We start from the raw sequence: 12,949 nt of genomic DNA on the forward strand, positions 1-12,949 counted from the left end.
CACTGGTTTACTGAAATACCACTATGTGAAAAGGCAAGACCTACAAGTGAAACCCAGCTTTGCTATTTCCAGTTTTATGATCTTGGGAAAGATCCTTCTGAATTTTTACTTCTCACCTGTAAAAGGTAGATAATACAACCTTTCCAACAAAGATTAAATGAGATAACCTTTGTGAATCTAATGATTATAGTCATAGCTGATGTTTCAACAAATATTTAATGTATACCTTCCATGTAGCATTAGCAAATGATACAATACTGAATGTTTAGACTATAGATATGATGTCAACCCACTAGGATCTTATTATTAATACAGTCATGACCTTTTATTGACCATTTACCATGTGCCATGAATTTTGATATGTGCTTTACATTATTATCACTACCTATGGGGTAGGTACTATTGTTATTCCCATTTATAAATTTGGAAACTAAAATTTAGAAAAGTTAGATCCCAGTGACTTTTTTTTTTTTTTTTTGGCTGCTCAGCACGACACGTGGGATCTTAGTTCCCTGACCAGGGATCAAACCTGTGCCCCTGCAGTGGAAACACAGAGTCCTAACCACTGGACTGCTGGGGAATTCCCCAGAGGCTCTTGTCTTAACCAATATATCCTAATTGGAGGTGACCGTGAAGACTCCCCACCATGGCTTTCTTTTTTCCATTCCCCTGCCCTTGAAGTCCACCTTAAAATATCACTTTATTCCATTTATAAAATTCAGCCACTTTTCAAAATGCCTACTTTGTAAGTGGTAATTATAGTACATATAACACACATTAAATTATTAAGCATCACCATTATTTATGAGGCCAATTTAAGAAAAATTTGCTCTCTATATATTTCCCAAAAGTGTGTCCAGCTGGAGGTTAACTGTAGAATGAATCAACACATAAAGAAAATTGTACCTTTTCCTAATATAAAATTAAAATTCTATTGTATCATAAAATCAAATCGCCATTAAAAATTATTCCACAGGGAATTCCCTGGCGGTCCAGTGGTTAGAACTCCGTGCTCTCACTGCCGAGGGCCAAGGTCAATCCCTGGTTGGGGAACTAAGATCCCACAAGCTGTGCAGCCAAAAAACAAACAAAATTATTCTACAAATCAGGACACAGTTAAAAAACAAATTCTATGGATAAATTTTAAATACTTTAAAGTAAAGAAATTTATGAAACTCATGACTTAAAATTACCAAACATTTGAAAAGGTACTCATATGAATAATTGTTAACATAGAGAGATGTATACTATATTACATGAAAAAGCAGATTATAAATAGGTATTAATATTATGATTCACTTCATAAAAAATAAGTATGTATAAGAAAAAGTCTTGAAGGATATATACCAAAATGGGTTTTTTTTGTTTTTGTTTTTAATTTTTTGGCTGCACCGCACGGCCTGTGGGATCTTAGTTCCCTGACCGGGGATCGAAACCAAACCCCATGCATTGGGAGCATGGAGTATTAACCACCGGTCCGCCATGGAAGTCCCCTAACAAAATGTTAACAGTAGTCAGTGTAGGAGGATGTAGATTTTCTTTTTAAATTACTATTTTCCAACTTTTCCAAACATGCAATTTTAAAAGTGTTTAAGGGACCATCTGAAGGGAATTTATAAAGAATTTCAAAACCAGTATTATTTCAACTTAAATAATATATTTTGATACTTACAAGGAATGTCTCGATAACCATTTTCTAATGCATGAAAGTAGTTCATGAATTGTAGAGTAGGAATTTTAAATATCTCCAATAAGCCAGTGTCTTGAAATAGGGTATACATAACCTAAATGTCAATTAAAAGAAAGTTCGCTTTAAAAATCAGAATTTCTATTTCTAGTGAAATATAATATGTTTTTGTGATTTGCATTTGGGAAAGTTAACCATGTATATGCCTTTAACTTAAATAATTTATTAAAAACTTCCCTACAGTGAATTCTTTCCGAAATATGAAAAAGGAAGATACCTCCCTAAAGCCCTTGAAAACCAAAGAATGATTATCATATCATGTCCCAGTTTTGAAATTTTTCCACTCTTCCCTTTAGCTTTTCATTCACAATTTATTGAAAGGCATATGAATTGTATTCTATTCTAGTCCTAGGTGTTAAAAGAAGTCAGAACAATATATTTATCACATTTCTGTCCCTAAAGAATTCAATGTGATAAATTGTGTGTCCTCCACATAATTTATCCTTATGTTCTCGCATTTCATAAATAAGATACTTTGGAGTTAATGAGAGTAATATTTCAGGAAGGTTAATCTGATGCTGCTGTGTGGACCCACCAGGAAGAACTTTGAGTCTGGGTGGTAAAATGGAAGTATTTTTCCATGGTTCTAGCATGAAATGGACCATTTGGCCTTGGGTAAAGCACAGGGAGGACCGGTGAAAAAGATGAAGCATAAGTTTCAGTCCAGAGAACTAGATCACCTTTCATGTCCTTTTCAACCTCAAGATTTAATAAAAAGTAAATCTTTATTACTTCTTTAGTGTGAATTAAATCCCATTATTATGGGCAAATAAACTACTTTTCATATAAATATATATAAAATTATGAAATACTTTATATACATAATATTTGTTTTTATATATATGGGTTTATATATTCAGGTTTCTCTTTTCAAATTTTCTATTGAAAATTTCATTTGTGAAAAAAATAATTCAATGAACAATGTTGAACTTGTACCTAAACCAATATTATACATCTTTAGATTTTGCTTTTTATAGATTCAAGAAAAAAGTAACTTATAATAAAGCAGTAGAGATTTGAAACAAACCTGACTGAGGATCCTTCCTGATTTCTCTCCCATCTTTTCTACAAGTTCAAAAATTTGAAAATTCCAGTTACTCATATTTTCTATTAATGAGTCATAATCTTCTATTAAAATCAGGTCCCGTGATGCTTCTTGTTCAGTCTGTACATGTAGGGGAAAAAAAAAAAACCAAACCAACTTAACCTTACTTTTTATAAATATTGTTAAATCCATAGCTAAATGAGAACACTTAAAAATGAACACTATAAAAATGGTCAATATTATTTTCTATAATGGTTATTCTCAAATATAAATTGTACTTCCTATTAATTCTCTTTGTAGAATGTTATCTTCAGACAAATATAAACATATCTTCTAGGCATAAAAGGACTTATTGGTCTTTACACTACTTTTATAAATAAAACTATTATATTTCCAAAACACTACACAAATCTAAAATCCATTATTTTCATTTTGGAAGTTACAGGTATCAAAGCAGACAGAAACTCATATCCTTAAACTGACATTTATTACTAGGATAACTTCCCAAAAGAAATGGATGGATTTTTTTTCCCTAAAAAGCTTAGATTTTGAACTTTAAGAACAAAAAAAATATTAAGAACAAAAAACCCCCTACAATTATAAGTAGGGTATTTTCATTGTTTTTAATGACTATGCACATACTTTATCTTTTCATATTTTAACACATACAATGAAGAAAAAATCAGCATAGAAAGTAATATATTGACTATAAAACCAAATAAATATGTTCATTTTAAAATGAATGCACTTAGTTATTCTAGGATGATGAGTTTAAATGTAATTATTTTTAACCCAAGGTTTTCTTTCTTTTTTTTGTTTTTAATTTGGGTATAGTTGATTTACACTGTTGTGTTAGTTTCAGGTGTACAGCAAAGTGATTCAGTTATACATATACATATATCTATTCTTTTTCAGATTCTTTTCCCATATAGGTTATTACAGGATATTGAGTATCATTCCCTGTGCTATACTGTAGGTCCTGGTTGTTTATTTTATATATAGTAGTATGTATATGTTAATCCCGAACTCCTCATTTATTTAAAGAAACTCTATTTTCAGGTGTTAATAGTGACTTTTCAGTAAAAATTTTTTAAAAATCATTATATTAAAAACCTTGTTCTGGGCAAAAATAATAAACTTAGTACTAACTAATAATATATTTCACCTTAACATAATCAATATTGAAAGTTTATCTTTTACATTTGGTTGCTCTTCATTCTGTGCCTCTTCTTTTAGGTGATTATCACCTTCCCAAAGTAATTTTCTGCAGTCTCTGTTCTTTGTTTCCACTTCTTGTTGAGCTTCCGTAAGGTTGAATGATGCTTTTGAGAAAACGGTATTGTCTTCATCACCTTTCAAAAAGTATTTAAAGTAATAAACAAGAATAAAACATGTCCTATATGAACAGTTTTATAAGAAAAATTTGTAAAAAGTATTCAGATAAATTGAACCATACTGGCATTCAATCTAAATTAATGACACAATTAAGTTGTATCTTGCTGGACCAGTTGGCCCAGGTACCTTGTCCTCAGGCAATATTTCACCTGATATAGCTACTCATGGATGAAAGAGAGGGTGGAAATTCATTATAAAAGTGAGAAACTGAAAATGTCAGTCCCTCTCAATAGGAAATTTTTTTAAAACCAATTTCACGTAAACTACTTCTAATACCTGAAATTGTTTGAGTTTTGGATATGAAAATTCTAAACTCATAATTATGGATGAGATTAAGGCACATCTAAAAATTAGAACAATGTTATGAATTGTGAGTTATTTCTCTACCAATGTGATTAATAATACTTTTTCCCAAATTACATGGAAAGGGGAAGCAACATTGGTAGCTACATTTCATTCATTCATATGCAAAAAAATATTCATACTCATTCTATTTGTAATATGCTAAACAGGAAACTTTTCCAAAACACATCAACAGTAGAATAAATAAACTGTAGTGTATTCACACAATTGAACACTACAGAGCAAACAGAAGAAACTACAATCACATGCACCAATATGGATGATTTTTAAAAATACAATGTCAAGTGAAGGAAGCCAGACACAAAGGTATATACTCTGCAGTTCTCTTTATGAAAAGTTCAAAAACATATCAAAATTGACACACATGAGTACTGAAAGACAGGATAAACATTATCTTTGGGGGAGATTCCTGGAAGCAGGGCATGAGAGGAGGTACTGGTAATATTTTGTTTGTTGATCTGGGTGCTGATTACATATGTATATTAGATGTATGAAAATTCATCAAGCCACAAACCTAGGATTTATTTATTTTTCAATATGTAGGGATTTTTAAAAATAAAAGTGTTTTTAAGAGTACTCATTCGAGTTGACTTTCAGAAGAACTAGGTTGGTTGGTTGGTTGGTGGATTCATTTATTTATTTATATTGAAGTCTAGTTGATTTACAATGCTGTGCCAATCTCTGCTGTACAGCAAGGTGATTCAGTTATACACATATACACGTTCTTTCAGAAGAACTAGGTTTAAATCCTGATTTTTGTACTTAATAATGGCAAGCTTTTCCCCCTGTAGAATGTGGATAATAACACCTATTTTACTAGATGTTACACATAATAGGTGATCAATAACTGTCAGTCAAATCTGAACCTAACACACTGAATATACTAAAAAATCATTAACTGATCATGATCAGGAAGTATTACCCTTTGGAAAACATTACTTTTCAAATGTTTCCAAATGAACACACTTATTTTAAGAAAATTTAAAAATTCAGATTATTCAACTGTTCTTGGTAAGTTAAGGCACTAACTACAATTATATTCTAAAATAGCCGTCAATCCAAAAGTTGTTGACATTTGAAGTACATGATTTACTTTTTAATGATCTAAATTCCTAATAACTGTATCTTATAGATAATAAGAAAAACAGATGAAATAAATATAGCAATTTCTTCTCCAAAGATGTCCACAGTACTATCTCTTATCCCACATGCATTCTTTTGAAATGTATTCTTATTGCTCCATCAAGAGAGCATTATTTCCCAACCCCCTGGAATCTGGACAGGCCACATGACTGCTCTGATTAACAGAATATGACAGAAATGACAACTCTGTCTGGTCTGGGTTGAGCCATTAACTGACTGGCAGCTTCCATAGCCTCCGCTTTTGGCCTCCAGCCAAAATCTTGGAAGAAGACCAGAGAGAGGTCATATTTAAATGGACTGGTCAATAGCCAGCAGACACATGAGACATCTTGGAAATTCAGTCCAATCAGTCCTTTGGATGACTGTCACCCTTGCCAATATCTGACTGCAATTACATGACAGCCCTCAAGTGAGACTCTCCCAGCTGAGACCAGTCAATGCAAAGAACTGTGAGAATTAATAATCTGTTGTGGTTTTTAAAAGGCTTTATTGAGTATAATTACGTGCCATAAAACCCACTGGCAGTAAGTGTATAATTCAATAATTTTAGTAAATTTAGACTTCTGCAATATTCACGACAATCTAGTTTTTTTGTTTGTTTGTTTGGCCCAGAATTTTTGTTATCATCATTATCTTCAAAACACCTGATTGCTTTGGTCTTTAGATTCAAAAAAGTCTTTTTTTTATTGAAGTATAGTTGATTTACAATGTTGTGTTAATTTCTGCTGTACAACAAAGTGATTCAGTTATACATATATATACATTATATTTTTAATTTTTTTAATTTTTTGGCCACGTTGTGCGGCATGCAGAATCTTAGTTCCCTGACCAGGGACTGAACCCGAGCCCCCTGCAGTGGAAGTGTGGAGTCTTAAGCACTGGACTGCCAGGGAAGTCCTACATTCTTTTTTAATATTCTTTTCCATCATGGTTTATCACAGGATATTGAATATAGTTCTCTGTGCTGCACAGTAGGACCTTGTTGTTTATCCATTCTATATATAATACTTTGCATCTACTAACCCAAACCTCCCACTGCATGTCTCCCCCAAACCCCTCCCTCTTGGAACCACAAGTCTGTTCTCTATGCATGACAGTCTGGTGTTAGAACATTCTCATCACCTCAAAAAGTGCCCTTATGCCTCTTTACAGTTCATCCTTATTTTCACCCCAGGCAACTGCTATTCTGATTATTGGCTCTATAAATTTGCCTTTTCTAGAATTTCATATAAATAGAATCAAACAATATATAATCTTTTTAGCTTAGTTTTTTTCACTTAGAATAATGTTTGGAAGTTTATCCACGTAGTAGCATGTATCAGCAGTTTGTTCTTCTTTTGTTAAATAGAATCCCATTGTATGAATATACCACATGATATTTATTCATTTACAAGTTGATGGACATTTTGATCTTTTCCAGTTTAGCACTATCATGAATAATGATGTCATAAGCATTCATAATCCTGTCTTTGAGTGCTCATATGTTTTCTCCTGAGTAAATTCTTATCCATGTTACTGCTGGGTAATACGGTAAATTTATGTCTAACTTTTTTGTTTGTTTTTGTTTTGTTTTTTTTTTTTGGCTGCACCACACTGCATGTGGGATCTTAGTTCCCCGACCAGGGATCGAACCCACACCCCCTGCAGTGGAAGGGCAGAGTCTTAACCACTGGACCACCAGGGAAGTCTCCATGTCTACCTTTTAAAGAAACTGTCAAAATGTTTTCCAAAGTGGGTTTACCATTTTACATTCCCATCAGTAATGCACAAGTTCAAATTTCTCTGCAACCCTGCCAACACTTGGTATTGTCTGTCTTTTTGATTATAGCTATTCTGGTTTGAGTTTACTGGTATTTCACTGTAGTATTATCTGCATTTCCCTAATGACTAATGATGTTAATAATTTTTTCATGTGTTTACTACCCATTCATTTATATCCTTCATATCCTCCACCAAAAGTCTTTCACCAAAATATCTAAAATCTTTGCCTGTGTTTTAATTTAGTTGGTTGACTTACTATTGAGTGAAAGAGTTATATATCATGGATATAAGACCTTTATCAGATGTATAATTTGCAAATATTTTCTCCCAGTCTGTGGTTTGTCTTTGATTTTCTTATTGGTGTCTTTTGAAGTGGAAATAAGTTTTGAAATCAGGTAGTGTCAGTCCTCCAAATTTGTTATTTTTCCAAATTGTTTTGGCTATTTTAGGCCATTTGTATTTCCATGTAAATTTTAACACCAATTTGTCAATTTCTACCAAAATAAGCCTACTGGAATTTGATCAGAATTGCAATGAACTTACAGATCAATTTGGAAGAATAGCCTGTTGACAGTACTGAGTTTCCCAATCTGTTTGCTATGCAATGCCTCTCAATTTATTTAGACTTTCTTTAATTTTCTCAACAATGTTTTATAGATTACAGTTTATAAATCTACTTCTTTTGTTAAATTTATTCTAACTTTATTCTTTTTGATACTATTATGAATGGAAACATTTTCTAAATTTCAATTTTTGATGGTTCATTTCTGGTATATAGAAATACAATTGATTTTGTACTTTGATCTTGTGACTTTGCTAAACTTGTTTATTGGTTCTAATAATTGTGTGTTTGTGTGTGTATTTGGAATTTTCTACTAATGATCTGTGAATAAGGACAGTTTTATTTCTTTATTTCCACTCAGGTATCTTTATTTTTTTAATCTTTCTAGAAATTTTCCTGGCTAGAACCTCCAGTACAATATTGAATACAAGTGCTGAAAGCAAAAATCCTTCTCTTATTCTTTTTTTTTTTTAACATCTTTATTGGAGTATAATTGCTTTACATTGTTGTGTTAGTTGCTGCTGTATAACAAAATGAATCAGCTATACATATACATATATCCCCATATCCCCTCCCTCTTCCGTCTCCCTCCCACCCTCCCTATCCCACCCCTCTAGGTGGTCACAAAGCACTGAGCTGATCTCCCTGTGCTATGCAGCTGCTTCCCACTAGCTATCTATTTTACATTTGGTAGTGTATATATGTCAGTGCCACTCTCTCACTTTGTCTCAGCTTCCCCTTCCCCTTCCCCATGTCCTCAAGTCCATTCTCTACTCTGCGTCTTTATTCCTGTCCTGCCCCTAGGTTCTTCAGAACCATTTCTTTTTTTTTTTTTTTAGATTCCATATATATGTGTTAACATACGGTATTTGTTTTTTTCTTTCTGACTTACTTCACTCTGTATGACAGTCTCTAGGTCCATCCACCTCACTACAAATAACTAAATTTCATTTCTTTTTATGGCTGAGTAATATTCCATTGTACATATGTGCCACATATTCTTTATCCATTCATCTGTTGATGGACATTTAGGTTGCTTCCATGTCCTGGCTATTGTAAAAAACTTCAAAAAGAGTCATGTCCCTTCTCTTATTCTTGATCTTAGGGGGAAAGCATCAGTCCTCCTCCAGTAAGGATGATGTTAGCTCTGTGTTTGTTTCAAAGATGCCCTTTATCAGATTGAAGGACTTCTCTGATATTACTGGTTTGAGTGTTTTCATCATGAAAGAGTGTTGGATTTTGTCAAATGCTTTTTCTGCATCTAGATAGATTATCGTGATTTTTCCCCCTCTTTAATGGGGTGTATTACATTGATTAATTTTCAAATGCTAAACCACCCTTGCATCCTGGCATAAATACCAATCGGTCATGGTATGACATTTTATCTGTTGCTAGATTCGGTGTGCTAGTATTTTGTTAAGGATATTGGAAATGTTGGTCTATAGTTTTATTTTCTTGTGATGCCTTTGTCTGCTTATGGTATCAGAGTAATACTGGTCTCCTTTATAGAATGAGTTGGGAAGTTTGCCCTCCTATTTTTTGGCAGTTTGTGAAGGATTGGTCTTCTTTCTTGTTGTTTTTTAGTCCTTTAAAATATAAAACCCCAAAACTATTAAACTGTACACTATAAAAGGGTGAATTTTAAAGTATGTGAAGGGATTGATATGCACCTATAACCCCTGAAAGGGCCTATTTCTGGTTTACCTTTATTCTTAGGATGCAGTACCGCTGAGTTTACCAAGTTATTCCTACCATGGCAAGCCTTCAATTCCAATCTTTGTCTCCCTAGTCCCATGAAGCTACCAAAAGGGACTGCTCAATTCTATCAGTTACTGGCCCCTCTGGAAGCAGCAAACACCCTTTTGTAGCCCCAAACTTGAGACTCACTTTCTTGGATTTCTGTCCTCCTCCAGGTCTTATACTGGAAATTCTGAGGAGCTTGTTAGTTCTTCAATGGCTTCAAGCAGATTTTTTTGTTGTTGTTAATAACTTGTAACTTTTCTAGCTACCTTCAGGGGGTATGATGGTCTGAGTTACCTAGTTAACTATTAGTGGACACTTGGGTCATCAATGTTTTAAAGTTATAAAACAACTATAACTTTATCACTAACAATATTTCTTGTTTGAGGGTATGTTTCAGAATAACATAATTAACTAAATTTTAAAACAACTCCTTTGTGTAATTATTTAAAAATGTATGCAAACCCTTTTGAGCTAAGATTATGCAATTTAAATTTTGAGGTTAATATAGTTAATTTCACTATTTATGAACCCTAGCCGTAACATAAGACTATATTCATTCGTACAGCACATTTTTACTCTTCAAAATACTTTCACCATCTATTATTTATAATTTGCTAATAACTCCTCTGTGAAGTAAAAAAGATTATAATCTTCATTTTAAAGATGGATAAACTAAAAAACTCATTCACTTATTCATTTTAAAAAACAATGTAAGAAATTGTTCTTAAATTTAAACACACGTGACTTTTGCAGTCTCACCTGACTTTTCCCTGTGGCAGTCTGTACTAGACTCTGGTTCAGATGCTGATGCATATTTCAATATTTGATGTCCACAGCTTATAAAATAAAACAGATAAATATGTGTATATGATAAGTGAGGCAAAATTTTTTTACCTAAATACAATCAGAAAATCTGGTTATTTTTTAACTGCAAGATCCCAACTGCAAAATATCCTAATATTCCAATCTCTCTATAAACTTAACAGGCTTTATCCTAGAAAGCACCTGTGTCCCTATGAAGGAAATAACATATTTTGTAAGTAACACTGAGATCTGAGGTAAACACTTATTACCATCAAAGCAGAAATGAGAACAGACACCATATGAACTGGGTACTGTAAATAGGTACTAAATTAGTACATACTAAAATAATTCTCATACATTTACTGATATCTTATGATGGATAAAATACCACTATATTTCACTTCAGATGGAGATCATTTAGCTGGGAAATGAATAATGGCACTGAAATGAAAAAAAAATTGTTTAGAATAAAAACTACTAGATGAAGAAGAGGATATAGTATTCATTAATCATCTAGTTATAATACAGAATGAGAAAACTGGTAATACTTTATTAAAATAACCTATATTTTGAAACAAATAGTAAACACTTGGGAAACTTACCTGTTACATAAATTGCTATCAGAATTTCTAAGTTGCTGATAAAAATCTGGTGAATTGGGTGCATTGCTCAGAGATCTGTGTAAAATAACACTTGGCTTAGTAAGAAAATCAGCAGTGTCAGGAAATTCTATAGGCGATCGGTTAGTTGGAGAGCCAGCAGACATTGGTCCATGACTGGGAGAATTCAGGCCGGGTAAAGCACCTAAAAAATTGAAAGAGAAGAAAGAGATATGTATGTATGTATGTACTGATATGTACATGTTTATTGTCTGTGTTTGGGTGTTTATAAAGAGCGTTTTCCTTCTTTAAAGAAAGCAAAGTATTTACAGTTAAATGACAAACTAGATTTCTACATGGAGCTATCTTCAAGACCTTCTACGAATTCAGGCAGAATATAGACCATATTTGCCATCATCGATGACTGTGGAATAAACACCCTGTGGCAGGATTGCACATAGTAGGTAAATACTAAAAGTATAACTAAAATGTACATAATATGTGGCACAAATTTTCCTAATTCATATTGGTCTTTAACATTTTGTGTCCCTACCAGCTTGATTATCCACATGAACAAAAGCATCTTTACCAAATTTTATTGAATATTTTTCAATACAATAAAATTCATTTTTATCAAAGAACCAAAGTTCTCGATAGCATTAAGCAAATTAAGCATATGATAAAATTATATTAACACAACAGCAGATCCCTTTAAAAAAATCCACATCTTTCCAGCTCATTCATTCATTCAACAAGTATTTGAGAGCCTATTATATGCTGGAAAATGTGCAGTGTTTCACAGTGGAGAAGAAGATGCCATACCTACAACTCAATGAACCTAAAGTCTAGTGGAAAATACAAACAAGTGCTAAGTGTTAAAATAAGGGGAAAAAAAGAGTGCTTCAGAAATACATCCCTAATCCTATTGATTTCCTCAAGAGCCTTTGCTGGGTGCCTTGAACTAAGGGTATATCTGGAGAGGTGTAGGTGGATTTAAAACTTTATTTTGAAATAAAGATCCAAGTAAAGTGTGAATCAGAGAGGAAAGCAAATAACAGTTGTTAAGGTATTACGGTATTTTCAGACATAGTTACAGATGTGTGTGATGGTTAATTTTATGTGTCAACTTGGCCTGGCTATCATGCCCAGTTGTTTGGTCAAATTCCAGTCTAGATGTTGCTGTGAAGTTATTTTTCAGATGTGATTAACATTGAAATCTGTAGACTGAATAAAGCATATTGCCCTTTATAATGTGGACTGGCCTCATCCAATTTGTTGAAGGCCTTAAGAGAAAAGACTGAAGTCCTCCAAAGAGGAAGGAATTTTCCCTCCAGACTGCCTTAAGAGTCAAAACTGCAACATCGACTCCTGCTAGAATTTCCAGCCTGGCAGCCTGCCCTAAAAATTCTGGACCTGACAGCCCTCTCAATCTGGCGAGCCAATCCCTATCAGTCAATCAATCAATCAATCACTCCCCACCCCATGTATATGTATGTAAGTATATACGTATGTATGTAGGTATATACACATGCACGAACATCCTATTAGTTCTATTTGTCTGGAAAACCCCGACGAATACAATGTGTTATTTTATTTAATCTTCATAATAGCCCTGTGAGTTAAGTAGCATTTTCATTTTACATGTGCAGGGCTGCCAACGGCTGTTCTATCAAACTGATTTGTTTAGAGGCTCCTATAATTTCATATAATGTTGGGGCTGAAAAAGATTTTATAAATAATCGGTCAAACACTTTAATGTTTCAGAAGAGGAAACCGAGGACTAGAAA

At 33.1% G+C, this 12,949-nt stretch overlaps 1 protein-coding gene across 1 annotated transcript in view; it reads right to left on the reverse strand.

Annotated features, from left to right (window-relative positions):
• PDE3B (phosphodiesterase 3B) overlaps positions 1–12,949 on the reverse strand; it is a 168,940-nt gene that overhangs the window by 28,457 nt on the left and 127,534 nt on the right. The window contains exons 6-10 of the mRNA XM_082341422.1: positions 11,166–11,367; positions 10,519–10,595; positions 3,993–4,144; positions 2,775–2,912; positions 1,673–1,784 (exon numbers count right to left, since the gene is read on the reverse strand). Of these exons, the coding sequence (XP_082197548.1) occupies positions 1,673–1,784; positions 2,775–2,912; positions 3,993–4,144; positions 10,519–10,595; positions 11,166–11,367 (681 nt within the window). The remainder of the gene's footprint in view (positions 1–1,672; positions 1,785–2,774; positions 2,913–3,992; positions 4,145–10,518; positions 10,596–11,165; positions 11,368–12,949) is intronic.

Source organism: Balaenoptera borealis (assembly GCF_965194805.1).
Source record: "Balaenoptera borealis genome assembly, chromosome: 11".
Lineage (NCBI taxonomy): Eukaryota > Metazoa > Chordata > Mammalia > Artiodactyla > Balaenopteridae > Balaenoptera > Balaenoptera borealis.